This window comes from Tursiops truncatus, chromosome 5, assembly GCF_011762595.2.
Source record: "Tursiops truncatus isolate mTurTru1 chromosome 5, mTurTru1.mat.Y, whole genome shotgun sequence".
Lineage (NCBI taxonomy): Eukaryota > Metazoa > Chordata > Mammalia > Artiodactyla > Delphinidae > Tursiops > Tursiops truncatus.
The window spans coordinates 85,330,782-85,348,839 of record NC_047038.1 but is presented as its reverse complement, the minus strand read 5'-3'; the positions used below and the strand labels follow the sequence as shown (position 1 = coordinate 85,348,839).

The 18,058-nt window shown below is 32.3% G+C and overlaps 1 protein-coding gene across 6 annotated transcripts in view; it reads left to right on the top strand.

The window, feature by feature from the left end:
- UBA6 (ubiquitin like modifier activating enzyme 6) overlaps positions 1-18,058 on the top strand; it is a 94,949-nt gene that overhangs the window by 42,725 nt on the left and 34,166 nt on the right. For all 6 annotated transcript variants that reach the window (XM_019928098.3, XM_019928097.3, XM_019928099.3 and 3 more), the window contains 11 exons: positions 261-364; positions 1,899-1,961; positions 2,897-2,973; positions 3,459-3,525; positions 7,107-7,250; positions 8,707-8,774; positions 9,487-9,565; positions 10,688-10,768; positions 14,245-14,322; positions 15,862-16,043; positions 17,605-17,710. In XM_019928098.3, the coding sequence (XP_019783657.1) occupies positions 261-364; positions 1,899-1,961; positions 2,897-2,973; positions 3,459-3,525; positions 7,107-7,250; positions 8,707-8,774; positions 9,487-9,565; positions 10,688-10,768; positions 14,245-14,322; positions 15,862-16,043; positions 17,605-17,710 (1,049 nt within the window). The remainder of the gene's footprint in view (positions 1-260; positions 365-1,898; positions 1,962-2,896; positions 2,974-3,458; positions 3,526-7,106; positions 7,251-8,706; positions 8,775-9,486; positions 9,566-10,687; positions 10,769-14,244; positions 14,323-15,861; positions 16,044-17,604; positions 17,711-18,058) is intronic.

Below are 18,058 nucleotides of genomic sequence, written 5' to 3'. Positions count from 1 at the left end.
TTTAATATCTAATAATAAGCACCTCTCATTCCTTTTTTTTCCTTCCAAGTTTTCTTGGCCATTTTTGCTTAAGTCCTTATATTTGTATGGGAAAAATAATCTGTCTAGCTCCCCACACTTCCACCCACCACCAAATAAAATGATTTATACTGAGATCTTAATTTTGTAAACTATGAAAAATTAACATCTTTATGATGATAAACCTTCAAATTTAAATACTTATATCAGTATGTAATGGTTTTCTTTTTTCCTCCTTTTAGTGGTATCACCATTTTCTTTTAGCATTGGTGATACTAGAGAACTGGAACCTTATTTACATGGAGGGATAGCTGTTCAAGTTAAGACTCCTAAAACATTCTGCTTTGTAAGTATTTTTTTTTTCTGATTAAAAAAATGTTCCTTTACAGAAGAATGGCAGGGAGAAAAAAAGCAATAAAAGTAATTCAAAGGCTGAACAGATTTTGTTTTTTAATTTGTACCCACTTTCAGGAAAATGGAATCAATCTATGGAAATAAACTGATAGCAGCAAAAAAATTTACAGCTACAATACCCATCTATATAGTTCACAAAGGAACTACTCCTTTGTGAATCATCAAAGAGTTGATTATACTTCTTATAATTACTTCCTAAGACAAAAGATATAATTAATATGTATTTGAAAGATTTAATAAGCATTGATTCAGTATATGTTCTGTTTTATTACTCAGTTATTTACATTTTTGAAGTAAAAGGAATATTTCTTTTATTTATCATATTTGTTAATCCAGGTTTTTAAATTTTTAATGTTTTGGATTTCAAGAAATAGTGTAGGGGCTTCCCTGGTGGCGCAGTGGTTGAGAGTCTGCCTGCCGATGCAGGAGACGCGGGTTCATGCCCCGGTCCAGGAGGATCCCACATGCCGTGGAGCGGCTGGGCCCGTGAGCCATGGCTGCTGAGCCTGCGCGTCTGGAGCCTGTGCTCCACGACGGGAGAGGCCACAACAGTGAGAGGCCTGCGTACCGCAAAAGAAAAAAAAAAAAAAAGAAATAGTGTAATATGTTAGAAATGTTAAATAATTCCCATAAACTGGCATTGGAAGGAAAGGTAAGTATCCGTATAGAGAGAATGTAGAGGCTACTTGTATCAAGGAACCAGCGAGCCTCTTGCTGCTTAAATCCTTAGGCCACTTCTCAGCATAAGCTGTCTAATAAGTCTCTGTTTTTTCTTGCAAGTTCTCAAGGTTTTAACTTGACTGCCTTTTCTTTTCCAGAACAATTATTAACTAAAGTCCTCTACAAGGTTTTGTTCAAGCCAAAGTTAGAGCTAAACAGATTAAAATGCTACAGCTAGTCAAATCTGCTGTAGGAAGATTTGTGCATTACTTCCTCTTGCCATTTACCCCAATTTTTAATTATGCCTCAAGTAAATTTCAGATTGGGTTTGTTTTTTTGGGGGGGCAGAGGTGGTGGTGGAGTGTTGGTTGGGTTTTTTGGCCTTGGTGTGTTCTTTGCTCCACACAGAAAATTTTAACTGGGTATTTATTCAAGTTATGTCAGGCATAACGAGTCCTGATAACTTGGTATCAAAAAAATGTGGTAGCTCTTTGACTAAGATTATAGATTTTTTCAAGTATTACAAATGTTTGTACCAATTCTTCCCAAATTTACTATTTGGAGCAGGTTATCTAGTTGCATGTAACATTAAAAAAATAAAGTGTGATAATACAAAAAGGGGTAACCAGTGAATGGTAGCTGTTTTATATTTCAGTTAAAACATATTAGCCCAACCTTATTTATTTCAGACCTTTGGGAGGGAGCCATTTCTTTTAGTGCTCTGTGTAGTTTGTCAAGTAGTCATGTGCTTGCTCCGAAGTAATAGTGGATTTTTTTCTGTTGTTTGTTTTGTTTTTTTCTGTTAGGAACCATTAGAGAAGCAGATAAAACATCCAAAGTGCCTTATTGCGGATTTTAGCAAACCTGAGGTAAATAAATGCTTTGCAGGTTTGAGAAAGGCGGGTGGGGATTGGTAAGGGATTATGAAGATTTCTGTCAGACTGTCAGATTTTTTAAAAATAAAAGTTGTATTCATGTATCTAGAGCTGATGCCAAAGGATTAAAAATAGGAATTTATATAATGGAAATGTTAAAATAATAGGAAAAAGGTTTACTTTTATAATGATATACCAGGTTTGATAGTATAAAGGTGGTTTCATTAATTTATGCAAAGGTGATCATATTAAAAATTTTCTGAACCATGTAGAGTTTTATATAATACATAGTTCTTCCATAAAAACTTTGGAAGCATTTATTCTGTTTTTTTTAAATCACTGGATCAGTTTTGTAGCAGTGAATGTATTTATGATAAGTAAAGAATTATATTCGATATTAACAGTTCCCAAATTTGTAAATGTTAATAAAGAAAAAGAATTCGGTGCTCTTGTACAGACATTTTGTTTCCTTTCTTCAGTTGGTAATACTTTGTTTCATATGGATAACCTAATAAAAACTAGTCATAGAGCCTGGGCTTAAAACTTAGATCTTGGGCTTCCCTGGTGGCGCAGTGGTTGAGAGTCCACCTGCCGATGCAGGGGATGCGGGTTCGTGCCCCGGTCCGGGAAGATCCCGCATGCCGCGGAGCAGCTGGGCCCGTGAGCCATGGCCACTGAGCCTGCGTGTCCGGAGCCTGTGCTCCGCAACGGGAGAGGGAAAAAAACCTTAGATCTTTGTTTAAATATATCTTTATGACCTTGAAGTCAAGTCTCAGCTTCCTTATCTGTTATATAAAGATAATAATAGTAATAAGCTAATACATTTGTTATAATGATTAAATTAAATAATGTCTTAAAAGCATTAGCACAGTGCCTGACACATATTACACACTCAATAAATATTGACCAATTTTTAATGTTCTAAATAGGCACCTTTAGAGATTCACTCAGCCATGCTTGCCTTGGACCAGTTTCAGGAGAACTATAGTCGCAAGCCAAATACTGGGTAATGTTCTTTGTTTGAAATAACTTTTTTTTTAATTGTAATACCACTAGATACACCAAACTGTATAAACACTTCTGACCTGGTCTTTTTCCTGGTAGGAGTGGAGAGATCAATTTATAAAAATGGAGTTATACTAAATAAGAATTTTCCTATTTTGAAGTCCTCAAAAGCTATAACTTTTTAAAATAAAAAATCTGAGAATTATTAAATTATGAATCCACTATAGAATTTTTTACCTCCTGGTATTGTTGCAAAAAGTTTTTGCCATGTATATTTAAAACTAAACATTATATACTGTTCTTAGGTGAGCATGATTTTGATGTAATTTTGAAGTAATGTATTTATAAACCAGTTACCTTAAAATCAGTAAGCACTTTGTAATCCACAGGTTTTCAACATATTTCTTAAATTTCAGTTTTGAATATGACCTACTGTTTATAGCAACTGAGAACATTGAAATTGGGGTGTTTTATTTTGAATCCTAGATGCCAACAAGATTCAGAAGAGCTGTTGAAACTAGCAACATCTATAAGTGAAACCTTGGAAGAGCAGGTGAATATTCAAAGTTATGGCCATCAAAAATTATGTAACATATAAATCTTCTATATATTACTGTTCTCTTATCCTGCAAATTCCAGTATTGCTACTTATTGACTCTGTGACAGTAAGCAAGTTACTTGACATTCTTCTACTTCAGTTTTGCAAATCTTTGCCTGATTTTTAATTAGGTTGTTTTCTTCTTCTTAATTGAGAGCATTCTTTATATAATCTGGAAATTAGTCCTTTATCAGACACACATGTTACAGATATTTTCTTCCAGTCTGTGGGTTGTATTTTCATTTTACTATCAATACAGTGTCTTTTGAGGAGCACAGGTTTTTAATTTTGCTGAAGTTCAGTTTATCAGTTTTTCTTTTTTATGGTGTGTGCCCTTTTTTAACTCAAAATCATAAAGCTTTTCCCCTGTATTTTCTTCTAGAAGGTTTATTGTTTTGTGAGTTTATTTTTCTATATCATACAAAGTATAGTTTGTGTACATGACTATACATTTTGAACTCACTGTGTACAGTTTTGTACTTTTTTTTTTTTTTTTTTGCTGTACGCGGGCCTCTCACCACTGTGGCCTCTCCCGTTGCGGAGCACAGGCTCCGGACGCACAGGCTCAGCGGCCGTGGCTCATGGGCCCAGCCGCCCCGCGGCATGTGGCATCCTCCTGCACCGGGGCACGAACCCGTGTCCCCTGCATCAGCAGGCGGACTCTCAACCACTGCGCCACCAGGGAAGCCCTGTACTTTTATTAATTTGTTTTTTTCTATCTTGCCAGGCATAGATCAACGTTCATTTTTTTGTGTATGAATATCCAGTAATTCTAGCCCATTTATTGAAAAGACAGTTTTTTCTTTATTCAGTTTTTTTGGCATCTTTGTCAGAAATTTATTGACCACATATGTGTAGGACTCTTTCTGAACCCAATATTATCTTCCATTGGTTGTTTCTATCCTTTTGCTAGTACCATCCTATTTTGATTACTGTAGCTTTATAGTAAGACTTGAAATCAGGTTTAGTCACTGGTGCATTTCTCAGAAGGAGCTTAGAATTAACCGTATTCCCTGAGTTCTTAACACATTTCAAATTTTTCTGTAACCTTTATTCTTGAAAGGAGCCTGGCTGAAAGTAAAATTCAAGGCTGTTAACTTTCTTCCTTGATATCTTGCTTTGTATCTTGTAGTTGAGAAATATGATGTCGGCTTACTTTTCTTACTTTTTATAAATAATCTGGTCTTTTTGCCTTGGGGCCCTGTATATTTTTTTCTTCTGTGTAATTTGTCATCTGTGAAATCGAATAGTTTTACCAAGTTATAACTCAAGGTTGATCATTCAGTCAATTTTTCCAGGTATACCATGAGCCCATTTTGATTCATAGATTCATATTTTCTTTTATTTATTTATTTTTCCCCTTTGGGGAAGGTGGAATGGATCATTGGGGTTCTTAGTTATTAAATTTCTGATTCAAGGTGGGGTTTTCCACATCTCCAAGTGTTTGTTGATATATAATTAACTCAGTCAAATTTACTCTGCCTTGTAATTAGTTTGGGGGAGAAATTTTCAGTACTGAAATGTTTTGATTCTAATTTTCTGTCTCCTTTTTACATCTGCTTTGTTTGGTAAACTGATTTTTCTGTATATGCTTTTGGACAGGGTAAGGGTTTTTGGTGCTTTTTCAGATTTCTATTTCTAGAGCCCCTCTTCCTCTTCTCTTCCTGAAAAGGAGTTTCTTTAATAGGTGATTCTTTTTTTAACTAAAAAAATTTTTTTGGTGGATACGTGTTGATATATCTTGTGGATCTCTTTGCTTTCTGCCAAATCCTACTTAACTTCCTCTCTTACTTCCTTTTTTAGCCTTCTCTGTCAAGGGATATCTCCCCCTTTCTATTTACATCATTCTCCCCAGGGAAGTTCTTTCACCATAGCCACTGCTGAGATCTGCCAGACTTCATACATGTTCAGTATTTTTTGCACTTAGTATGGGCCTTCTGTTTTCTCAGGATGATTTTGACTGTGCTTTGTCACATTAGGCCTTTCATTCTCTTTTCTGTGGTTACACGCTTCCTGCTCTCTGTTCAGGCTTGCAGCAATATGAAGTCCAGAAATAGTTCATTTGGGGTTTGGTGTTTGTTTTTCTATTTACAGGCAATTTGAAGTTCATATTTTCTGTTTCTTAGTAATACTGAAGCCCTGCCACTGGTTTATTTCTCTTCTTGTGGATATGTATCATTTTTTGGAGACCGTGTGCAGAAATTCAGATATAGGCCTTAGTCATTATCCTAGGGTGATGAAAAACTCCCCAGATTTGGATGTTTGTTTACTAAAAAATATAAAATCTTGAAAGATAGTGTAACCTAATGGTAAGAATAGAGCTAGAGAGTTGGACTTTTTGGGTTCAGATCCTGGTTTGACCACTTACTAGCAGTAAAATCTTGAGTAAATTACTTAATCTTTCAAAGTCTCAGTTTTCTAATTTGTATGATAGAAATTATATTTCCTAGGATTATTTTGAAGATTACATGTGGACTAATAATATACAACTCAAAATAGATGCTCAATCAAATTACCTGCTTCTATTAGCATTCTTGTCATTGTTTTTAATATTATCAGTACCACCAATATCTCTGCATTCAGAAATGCCACATCTTAAATGAAATTGTAATCTGAGTTGAGTTTAGTGCTAAATAGTTGTAAAATAGTGAGATATAGAAAATTGAAATGGAGTGGGTGGAATGTGAGTAAATAGTAACTTCTTTTTGTATCATAGATATCTTTGATAATGTAATAAAAGCCTTTCTTCTTCCCCTAAATGTACATTTTACATAGAATTTCAAGAGATTAATTGAGCCCTACTTGAATCCTAGGTTAAGATTCTAGTTACTGATGTTGAAAGAATAGGAAGAGAAAGAGAAGCCAGAGCTCATGAAGAGATCTTTGTGACAAATAAGAAATTGTGCTAAAATAATGGCTCCAAAATCCAGTTCTCCATTTTTTTCTTAAAAATACTAATAAATTTTATTTTGAGAAACATCATTTCAGTTTAAGTATGATAATGAGAACTTTGTGGTGATTGGCTCTTAGATTTGTATGCAAAAGTGCCATTACTCTCAATTTTTTTCCTAAACTGCCTTTTCTAACAATGTATTGCCTCATTTTTTACAGTTTTACTTTTTATTTGCCACTTCAAGCACAAATGATAGCTCATCATTTTTTATGGGTCATTTTTTTTTTCATTTATGTAGGTGCAAGGTTTTTCCATAGTTTTCATTAAAACATGTTTTTTAAAATTCTGGTTGTTTGTCCGACATCACGGTAGATAATCCAGTTAATTCTAAATTGTTCCCTAGTGTCACATAAAGAGTCAGAAAGCAAAATTGGGCAGGTACTGGTAATGAAATATACCGCTTAAGGTAACTGACATGGAATTGGATCTTTTATTATGAGATTGGGACTTTTTTTTAGGACTTAAAAACTATTAGGGAAATTGAGTAGCTCTTTTAGAAGTTAAGGTATAATTATTTATTGAAATTTTGAGTATACCATGTGAATACTGTTAATATTATTGTCTTTCGTGGCTTGTGTTTCAGCCTGAAGTAAATTATGACATTGTGCGTTGGCTCTCTTGGACTGCCCAAGGCTTTTTACCCCCACTTGCTGCAGCAGTAGGAGGTGTTGCCAGCCAAGAAGTATTGAAAGCTGTGACAGGAAAGTTTTCTCCTTTATGCCAGTGGGTTAGTTCTCTATTTTAATATTTTTTTTGTACTTAAGGTTGAATTATTCACCCATATAATGAATGTCTGTTATGAATTATAACATAGTATTAATTAATATATTATAAAAGCAACCTTAAAATATTTTTTGATGCATGAGTCAGATGTGATGTGCCACCAAAACTTAATTCTGTAATGGAAACGGACAAGATCATTTGTTGAGGCTATTGGCATGTAACCCAGAGTTGCATTCTAGGATGTATTTCCCTCATTTGTGAGAGTGAAGGAATTATCACTCTTATATTCCTTATATATAAGGAATTTTCTTATCCTTATATTTAGTTTCCACTACTGTTAGTTTAGCAGTCACATGCTTTCAGGACTCCTGAACTGTTCCATGGAGTCTTTTGGCATCATGAATCTTCAGATTCCCTAGTTTCTATGTATAAACTTCTAAAGGTAGAAAGCATAGGAATGGTAAAAGTTTGATAACTATATAGGGTAAAAACATCACAAGATGGAAAAACCCTGGTTTCTATTACCAGAAGGAATAATTGGCAAAGTGTATCAAAGGATACTCTTCAGGCCCTTTATTTTTTTTTTAATTTTAAACATTTGAATATAACATTGATCTTGTTTATTATGTTTTAAAAAGTTTAAATTTAGCTTTAATAATTAAAATTTGTAAATTTATTATCGATGCTATTAATTAATGTTATTTTGCTGCTGGATTATTTGGTTTATTTTAACACAGTGTACAAGTTCAATTGTAAAAGTCTGGTTTAGATATAACTATTAGCAGCATGGGGAATATAAATTATGTTATTAATATAGATTCTATGTTATAATTAAATAAATAACCATTTATTCATGTTCATGGTCATGTTCACGTTTTTTAGCCATATAAGTTACTTAAAATGAAAATGAGAATGAGACTCAGGGGTTTTTTTCATTAACCTGAACTAATTCTGTTTGATATTATTTTAAATGCTGAAATTGTGGCTTCCTAGACCATTTCCTCTGTAGTGTATGTAATAATTACAGATGACATAGTTTCCAAGTTGGAAATTAAATATGGACTAGGTACTTTCCTATCAAAAGTAAACAAATTATTCAAATGTAGCTGAAATTGAATGAGCTTCCAGAAGTTTTTATGTAGTTATAAAAAATAGATTTGGAGGTGAAATTTCCTTTTGTTTGTTAATAATAGAATATATCATCTGTAAGATGGCTAAATGACATGAATCAAATTATATCTTTTTACAGTTCCTCCAGATTTAACCATTGTTTCAATTGAAAGAATGTAAGGAATGTTTATTGCATAAGAAACAATTATATTTTTTAATCCATTATTTTACTCTGAAGCAGCATGTTTATCATTGTTTTCTTTAATGATCATTAAATAACTACAGAAGATAATTTTTCTAGCAATTTAGCTTTCTACATAGTAAGTTATGTTTTTATCTTCTACTTTAAGTTATATATTGAAGCAGCAGATATTGTCGAATCCCTAGGCAAACCTGAACGTGAAGAATTTCTCCCACGGTAATACTGACCTTTTTGTTGCTTTTTTCTTAGTTGTATGTTTATAAGGAGCAACTAGATTAAAAGAGTTTTTGTGTAAACATGCATTTGTTTTAGATGTCTTTTCTCCTTAGCTCACTTCTGCAGTCATTTCTTCTCTACTTAGAGATTGTGTCATAATAATGCAGTATCTCTTTACCACCTTATAAATAATGAATATAAAGTGTTAAATTTATATCATGAGAATGGTTAGGTTTCAAAACATCATTCTGATTTTAGATGAAAACAATTGCTACCTGCAGCTTTTATTTATATCAGTCATTCTTTACCTTTTGGGTCACATATCTCTTTGGGAATCTGATAAAAGCTTATGAATTCATTCTCCCAGAAATACACATAACCCAAAGTTCTGCCTTCAATTTAAGTGGGTTAACAACTTCAAAGCCCAACCATAGTCTTCTCTACAAACCTTTATTAAAAATCCCTGCCTTAAAAATTTTTTTCCGGATAAACTAAAGTGACCTTCACTTAAAGTCATTTGGACTTAGAATATTAAGTCAAATGGAAAAAAGAAACAACTGATTTCTTTATGAAGTTTCTTCTCTTTCAAATAAGATAATGTATCTATTAGTTTGGAAGAAACTCATTAAATTGGTACTAGCAGCAATGAAACTAATCTTAATAATGTTTTTTTATGCCATTCTATTTTCTTGGTTTATATTGTTTTTTACAGAGGAGATAGATATGATGCCTTACGAGCCTGCATTGGAGACACTTTGTGTCGGAAGCTACAAAATTTGAATATCTTTTTAGTAAGTAGGAATAATAATGAGAATAAATAGTACAGTCAAACTGCTCTTGTATATCAAGTTAATTTATTAAATGAAATTTGAGTACAGTTTCTAACATAGTAGACATTCAGGAAATGTTTAAAACAGGAATTTGTAAACTGTACCTGCAGGCCAAATCCATCCTGCTGCCTGTTTTTATAAATAAAGTTTCACGAGAACACAGCCAAGCCCATTTATTCAAATATTGTCTATGGCTTCTTTCATACTATAATAGGGGAGCTGAGTAGTTGTGAAAAAGACCGTATCGCTTACAAAGATGAAAACATTCACTGTCTGGCCCTTTATAGAAGATGTTTGCCAACCCATCGTCTAGAGAATTAGTACATGTAAAGTTAAAATACGAGTATAATAGTTTTGAACATTAAATGATTTTCTAGAAATACATTAAAAATTGTGGGGTTTGGGTTTGTTTTGTTTTTTCTAACCAAATGTAGGAATATGTAGGTGGATCTGTCTTTCTTTAATGTCTTAGTGCATTGACAGGGAAGCTCTCCCCAATAGCATAAGACGACTTCTCCTGCCACTTATTTTTTTAATTATTATAATCAGTCCTAAAAGTACTACTGATTTTTATTATTCATTTTTTAAATAATATTTTGAAAATCAGCAGTATTCCTGAGCTTTTACCTGCATGTAGAATCTCTTATTAGTTTTTACTTAAAAGTCTTAGAATAGTTATATTCATCAAATGAGTTTAGAAAATTATCTATAAACAAGTAATCTTTTTAATTGTAATGTTGTACTGTTTCATGCTGTTTGTTTCCATCTTATATAAAAACTGAGTTCAAACTTTGGCTTTTGCGTGGAATATTAAAATGTCTTCTTTTTAAAGGAATTATAAATATTATGCTTTTCCTTTTATGATTTATACATTTTTTTAATTGAGACACTTATAATGATATCATGAACCATTAAATATTTTAAAGTAAAATGATTTTTAAGTTACTTTAAAAGTTCAAATTATTTTTAAAAGTATGTATTTATTGTAACAGCATTTGAAGAAACTTAAGATGAAATTGCTCTTTAGTAAGTAGATGTTTTAATTTTATTTAATCTGATACCTTTTATTTTTCTTCTCCATAGGTAGGATGTGGAGCCATAGGCTGTGAAATGTTAAAAAATTTTGCTTTGCTAGGTGTTGGCACAGGCAAAGAGAAGGGAATGGTAAGATATAAATCCTTGAGAGTTAAAAGTTTATATTTCTTTTGCTGCCCAGTTTTGAATCATATTTGACTGCATGGATCTGAAGTATTGGTTTTTGAGGATAGGGCCACTAGGCTAGAAATTGGAAGATTCTAAATATACCCTGACCATTTTTCAAAATTTATGTGACCTTGTGACAAATAACTTGAGTTCTCTGCTCCTCAGTTTCTTTCTTTAGTATTGTGAAACTGTTATCTGTACTACCTGCCTCATAATGTAATTATGAAGATCAAATGTGAAAGGGCTTTTGAAACAATAAAGCACATTAATACTGTTATTTCTATTAGATACTACTTGTTATTAAATAAATATTTAAGATGGGAGAAGCTAACATTAGAAAGTTGCAGAGTACTCAGATATTGTTTCAATTGGTGAGTATCGAAGAGTGAGTAGTGTAAACTTTGGTATACAGTATAAATTCTTAAGATGATAAATGTCAGTTAACTGGAAAGCCATGTCATATATTTAAATAAAAATGTATTTCATTGATGCTGTTTGCCTTTAAGATGTACACTACAGTGGTGACGTCATAGATTTATCATGGTGACTAATAGTAATTAAATGACTAAAATTTATTTAATAGTTCACATTTTATAGTTTATTAAACTTACTCTCACAGTTACAGGCAGATGTCCTACAGTTATATTATTCCTGCTCAGCATTTCCTAAATTGTGTTCCACAAATGACTATTAGTTCTGGTAGTTTTTAAAGTATTTCTTAAAAAAAAAATCCTTGGTTACACAAGTTTGGATATCACCTACTTTACTCCTTGGAACTTCATAATACATATCAGCATATAAAAGTCAGGAAAAGAACTATAGTAAATAAACCTACTTACTTCAGGTAACAAAACAAGGTAAGTTAATGTGGACAGATTTCTAGCCTACTGCAAATGCATAGTCTTGCTGTATAAATTATTCTTTTTTAAAGTGTTTACATATGTAGCCAAACTAACTAGAAGGAAGGAAAGAGAAAGCCCCAGGTTCCAGGAACCAAGAGGGAAATTAATTCCCGAGCTAAAAGCTGTGGTGACTCATAAGTGTTTCTGTCTTAAATATATGTCCAATACATTAACTAGAAAGAAAGTCATTTGTAAGAAATCATAACTCAGAGCTGCACCACACTGGTGTATGGGGTCCAAAATTATACCATATAAAAACTTCAAGAAGAGAAATGAATATAACAAATTTAGGGCCATTGAAACCTCTGATTAAAACAAATGCAAAACCACATCATGGTGGTACTTACACACTGAGAGTACATAGGACTATGCAGAGAAATCAACATCCATTCAAGAAAATTCACAATGAAAAATGACAGTCTACTAGAAAAAGGTACCACCTGGAAGAATCAGCCAATGAAAATAGAAGAATTAACTCTCTAAGAACTATAGATAATAGGAGTGCTACAGATAATAGAACAAACTGTAAAGTTAAAAATGACCAAAGACATAGAAAGAGGAATGGAAACATGAGGGGAAAAGGCACTGGAATTTTCACAAAAAGCCAAGGAAGAATTTTTGTATAATCAGTGAACTTAAAATTCCAATATAGCTGAAGTGAGAATTGATGAAAAGAAGATAAATACCCAAAATATAGTATAGAAAGATTCTTTTTTTTTAAAATGAAAGAGGATACATTTGCATGGTCCAACATAAGTGTAGTAGAATTTCCAGAGAGAGTAAAGATAAGGGAGAAGAAGTAATATATACCAAGGATAATGACAAGTTTCCAGAGTTGAAGAGACAAGTGTGTTCAGATTGAAAAGGTAAACTAATACCAAACAAATCAAAAGCAAAGATAAAAAGAGAGATTACTTAGTAGACTTCTCATCAGCAATAAATGCACACCTGAAGATAGAGAAGCATATCTTTATAGTGCAAGGGATTATCAACCTAGATTTCTATACCCAGCTAAATTATCTGTTAAGAGAAAAAAAAAAAAAAGATAATTGACTAGTAAAATGATGAAAGATTACTGCTTATTCTCACTGAAAGAACTATGGATTAATACAGGCAATGTGTGAAGCAAGGGTAAGTAGAGGCATTTATCAACATTCTTAGATTTAAATAAGCATTAATTTTTAAAACCTTCAATAACCTAAAATATTGACCAGTTTGGGGGTGGGCTGGTTAAGAATAAGTAAAATATTCATTGATATGGAAAACAGAAGGGAGAGTTCAAATATCCTCCAGTTGTTCAGGAGGAAGATGGAGATTTTAATTTTAGATCTTAAGTCACATGTACATGTTAAAATTTTGAATATCACCACATAAAAATAGAGATTTAACTTCCAAATCAGTTCAGTGAGGGGTTGACAGGGGCGTTGAGGGAGGATTAGAATCAAGAATACTTGATCAATCCAGTAGAAGAACAAACAAAAAAAAGTGGATAAAAAGTAGGGTTGGGGGAGGTAGAAGAAAAAGCTTTTTAATCAGTAATCACAATAAGTATACATTGATTAAGCTTTTTCTTAAAGGACATTTTCTGTGCTTTTTTTCCCCCCATTTCAAAGAGATACCCTCTAACACGTAATTAAAAAGAACTGTTGAAAACAAAACAAACAAAAAATATATATATATATATATACACATATCTATATATATATATATATACATATATATGTATATATATATATATATATCTGAAATGCCAGCTAAAAGAAAGTGAATGTGTTTGGGAATACAAATCAACATGTAACAGCTGGAACACACTCTGAGAATACTGCTTCTAGTGAAATCTTTTACAAATACTAGCTTAAGTGGCAAATGCATTATGAGTACTTTTTAGATTATCTTGGATCTGTTTAATCTTTCATCCTTTAGAATGGGGGTCTGCAAACGTTTTCTTAACCAGACTGTAACTGTTCTAGGCTTGTGAATCTTAAGGCTCTGTCACAGCTGCTGAGCTCTGCCATTGCAGTATGAAAACAGCCATAAAGTGGCGTGACAGTGTTCAGTAAAATTTATTTACAAAAACAGGCAGCCTGCCTGCACTGTAGTTTGTAGACCTCTGCTTTAGCAAGAGCTTTCAAATTGAAACATGCAGGCTTTCTTTCCCAATCAATTGAGATTGAGAATAAATATGTGTAGAAAGAAGAGCTAACTCCTCTATGGCTAATCCATTACGGTTCTAAAATGTGATAGTGATGTTAAACCTTTATTTTGTTATGAATAGTTAAAAACAAGTTTTGAGTAGGAGTTGCAGTTGGTTTCAGCTGTTTTGTTTGACGTGTTCGTATGCTAAACATTATCATTAAATATAAGTATAAAAACAGTAGTATTGGTAACCAGTTTTGGAGTATTTGTATTATAACTTTTACCAGCCAAATTAATTTAGAATAACTTGTGGGAGTTGTTTTAGTCATTCAGAGAAAAACAAAGTAGATTTAAATTTATCTCTTATGTAATTTTAGCCATTTTTTTCCTTGGTATTAGGTTACAGTAACAGATCCTGACTTGATAGAAAAATCCAACTTGAATAGACAGTTTCTATTTCGTCCTCATCACATACAGGTGTGTTGTTATACTGTTTCAAATTTGAATCATCTATTATGTTATACAAAAAAGAAGAGAGTTTCCTTTTTATAAATAGAAAATGGAGCTTTAACAAGCATAGTATCTTCTTTATTTTATTAGAATCTCTCAAATTATCAAATAATGGGAATGACAATAGAGAAAATATGTAATTATTTTTTAATATAAAAATTAGTTTTTGCATTGATTTTGGGTGTTAAAATCTGAGTTGTGAATGATGGGCAGTATTTTTTTCATTTTATAATCAAGATGTATCTATGTAATTTTAGAAACATCTTAGGATATAAAAACAGCTTCCCTAATTTGAAGTTTTTATAGATGACAAATTTGGCACTGTCTTTTTTATTAACCTTTATTACAAAACAGGTAAAGTTTGAGAATTTTTTGCTCTTTTGATCTTGTTTGATTATTTGACATCCCTTTTTATTATAAAATAATGCTTATTTTCAGTCTTTTTTATGGAGGTCAAAATATTTAAGTCAGTAAAAGAAACAATTTAGTCAGTCAAGCAAATTTGCTCTTTAGAAATTTTTTTCACTTTGTTGTTCTACAACTCATTGAGAATCTTAGTAAACTAAGAAATGTCATGAACAGGAAAGTAATTAAAGCATACTTTTATATAGTTATATAGTGGCATAGTTAACCGAATGACCTCACCTATCCAAATACAAAGAACTAAGTAACAGGGTCTCCCATGAACTAAAATTTATGTGATAAGATTCATTCACAGACCTTTGTGCATTTTACTTATAAAAGAACTATTAAAGCCTGTTTGTTTTACACTTCTAACAAAGTTTACAGTTTGTATGTATGAATGCTAATAGCACTGAGAAGTAAAAACATGTCCGTCTAACAATATGAGAAGAGACAGATACCATTAAAACTAGATGCATTCGTTCAAGCTGAATGATCTATAGATACTTAGTGTCAGAGCCAGTCCTCCCAAATAAACTATGATAGCACCTGAAAGGACACCAGTGATTTAAAAATGATCACTAACTCTGAAAGAAAAGAAAGGGTACTCTTTTTATAAAACTGAAACATATATAGTAATTTTTTATTTCCATCCAGAAATGGTAAAATTTTTTAAACATTTTAGTACCAAAATATCGATATTAGGTTACCATACCTCTGAGAGTTCATATTCTATAGAACTTGGATTTCTAATATTGTACTGAATGTGTTCTCATTTTTTTTCTAGGCACTTACTTGACTCAAACCTCATTACTAGGGAAAAATGTACTTTTAATTAGACTTTTAACTAATATTTTAAGAATTACAGAGCACTTAGCTGTAAAATAGAAGTTGTTTACATTTTTATTAATAATGTATGAATTATTAATTCTAATGTGCATTACTAAATGCAGCATGACCACAGTGAATGTAATATCCACAAATTAAAAATGAAAACTGGTCTCATTACATTATTCTTCATATAAAAAATGTTTTAAGTTCAGTCATGGTCTATTTTTCCTGTTTACCATTTATTTCTTCTGTTTTTATATGTTATTTGTTTAGAAACCTAAAAGTTATACTGCTGCTGATGCAACCCTGAAAATAAATCCTCAATTAAAGATAGATGCACACTTGAACAAAGTATGTCCAGCCACCGAGGTGATTTACAATGATGAGTTCTATACTAAGCAGGATATAATTATTACAGCATTAGATAATGTGGAAGCCAGGAGATACGTAGACAGGTATGTTCTTGAAATTCAGGTTCATAGAAATCGTCTTTCTTTTGTTTTCACTTCATTTCTCACACCTATTTATTGAAAAGTTACTGAAGTTTCTGATTATTCTTTATGTTCCTATTATAGTTCTTCTCGAACCCAAGCCTTTTGATGATTTCCCATTAGAGACAGGATAAAATTAAAAATCTTTAAAATGGCCTAAATGTTTTTCATAGAGTATCTGCCACCTGTCCACCACTCCAGCTTAAAATTTACTATTTCTCCCTGGCTCCCCTTATTCTAGCCACACATTCTTTCTTTCAGTTCTATACAGTGGGGGCATCTAACACTTTTCACCTCAGGGACTTGTACATGATCTCCTTCAACCTCAGGAAATTATGTTTATCTTGTTCTAAAGCTCCTGACCCCAAATCTGCCTACTTATTCTTCACTTCCTTTAGTTTTTTCTCTCATCCTTTCAGTTTCAGCCTAAATGTCTTTATTCAAACAGACTTTCTTTAACCCCTGAATTCTAAATTAGATCCTCCTAAGATAATCTTTCACAGCACTCATTTTTCCTTCATAGCACTTATTTTTTATTGACATGCACATTTATTTAATATTTGTTTCCTCATTAAATCATTTATTCAGTTATTATTTATTTTCCCATCACTCTGTCCTCAGTGCCCAATACATGGTGTCATTCAGTAAATATTTGTTAAATAAGTAGATGAATAAATGACTATGATGTATACACCTTACATAATCTTTCTTATATCTTTGTATGACTCTCTAATGTTAGGGTGCTAGAGCAGATTTATTAGCAGGAAAATTTACCAGTTGAGAGTACAGTGGAAAGTTTGTAAACTTGTGCAGAGAAAGCCAAAAAAGAAACTTTAAGAAATTAAATAAAGTGTGTTGAATATAGGCATCATAAGTATTGAGAAAGAAGGTTTGGGATGAAGAAAATGTTGAAAAGATATAGTGAGGTAGAACTTATAGTCGGAAAATAAACCAAAGAAGAAATAGAAAACAAGAAAAGAAAGGGTAACACATTAATTAAGAGTTAACCCAGAGGAAAAAAAGTTGAAGCCCAAAATTTGATAGGAGTTTGTTTTTTCTGTTTTCTTATTGAAGTGTAGTTGATTTAGTGTTGTGGCAATCTCTGCTGTACAGCAGTGACTCAGTTATACACATAGAGACATTCTTTTTTTATATTCTTTTCCATTATGGTTTATCACAGGATATTGAATATAGTTCCCGGTGCTACACATTAGGACCTTGTTGTTTATCCATTCTGTGTAGGAGTTTTAGAACAAGATAAACGTAATATGTCTTGTTCTAAAACTACCAAACTTTGGGAATGGAAGGTAGAGACAAAAATTGCTAGAGTGAGCAACAAAGTTTGTGGGAGGAAGAGGATGGTAATAATAAATGGGTTGTTTGGTGGTCATGTATCTGTTTCCTAAAGTGTTATATCCAAGAAGTGATCAACATATGAAATGGTCAGTAGAAATTGGTAAGTTGTCCTCTGCTTACATTGTTACTGCTCACTTTTATGTTTATTACCTATTTTCTTTTCACATAGCCGTTGCTTAGCAAATCTACGGCCCCTCTTAGATTCTGGAACAATGGGCACTAAGGGACACACTGAAGTTATTGTACCTCATTTAACTGAATCCTATAATAGTCATGTAAGTGAACCACTTTTTTAAAGTAAATATCTCTTCTTTATATCTCATCATTTTTATATCTCACGGTTTATTTCTCTTCATTAGTCAGCAAATTTGGTTTAGCATTCCTAATCCCTTCTGTTTTTGATCCGCCAATGATGTCTGTGCATATGTGTATAGACATTTTTTTAAATGTAGCTGAACTTATTTTTTTAATCATCAAAATTTTGTTTCCGGTCTTTCTGGAATATTATTCTTGTGTTTACTGTTTGTTTCTCAGAGCTGCTTGATTAGTTTTTAGCAACCTTTGAACTGGTGACCCACCTAAAATCTTACTGAAGACTCGGTTTCTCCATATGAGGGACCAAG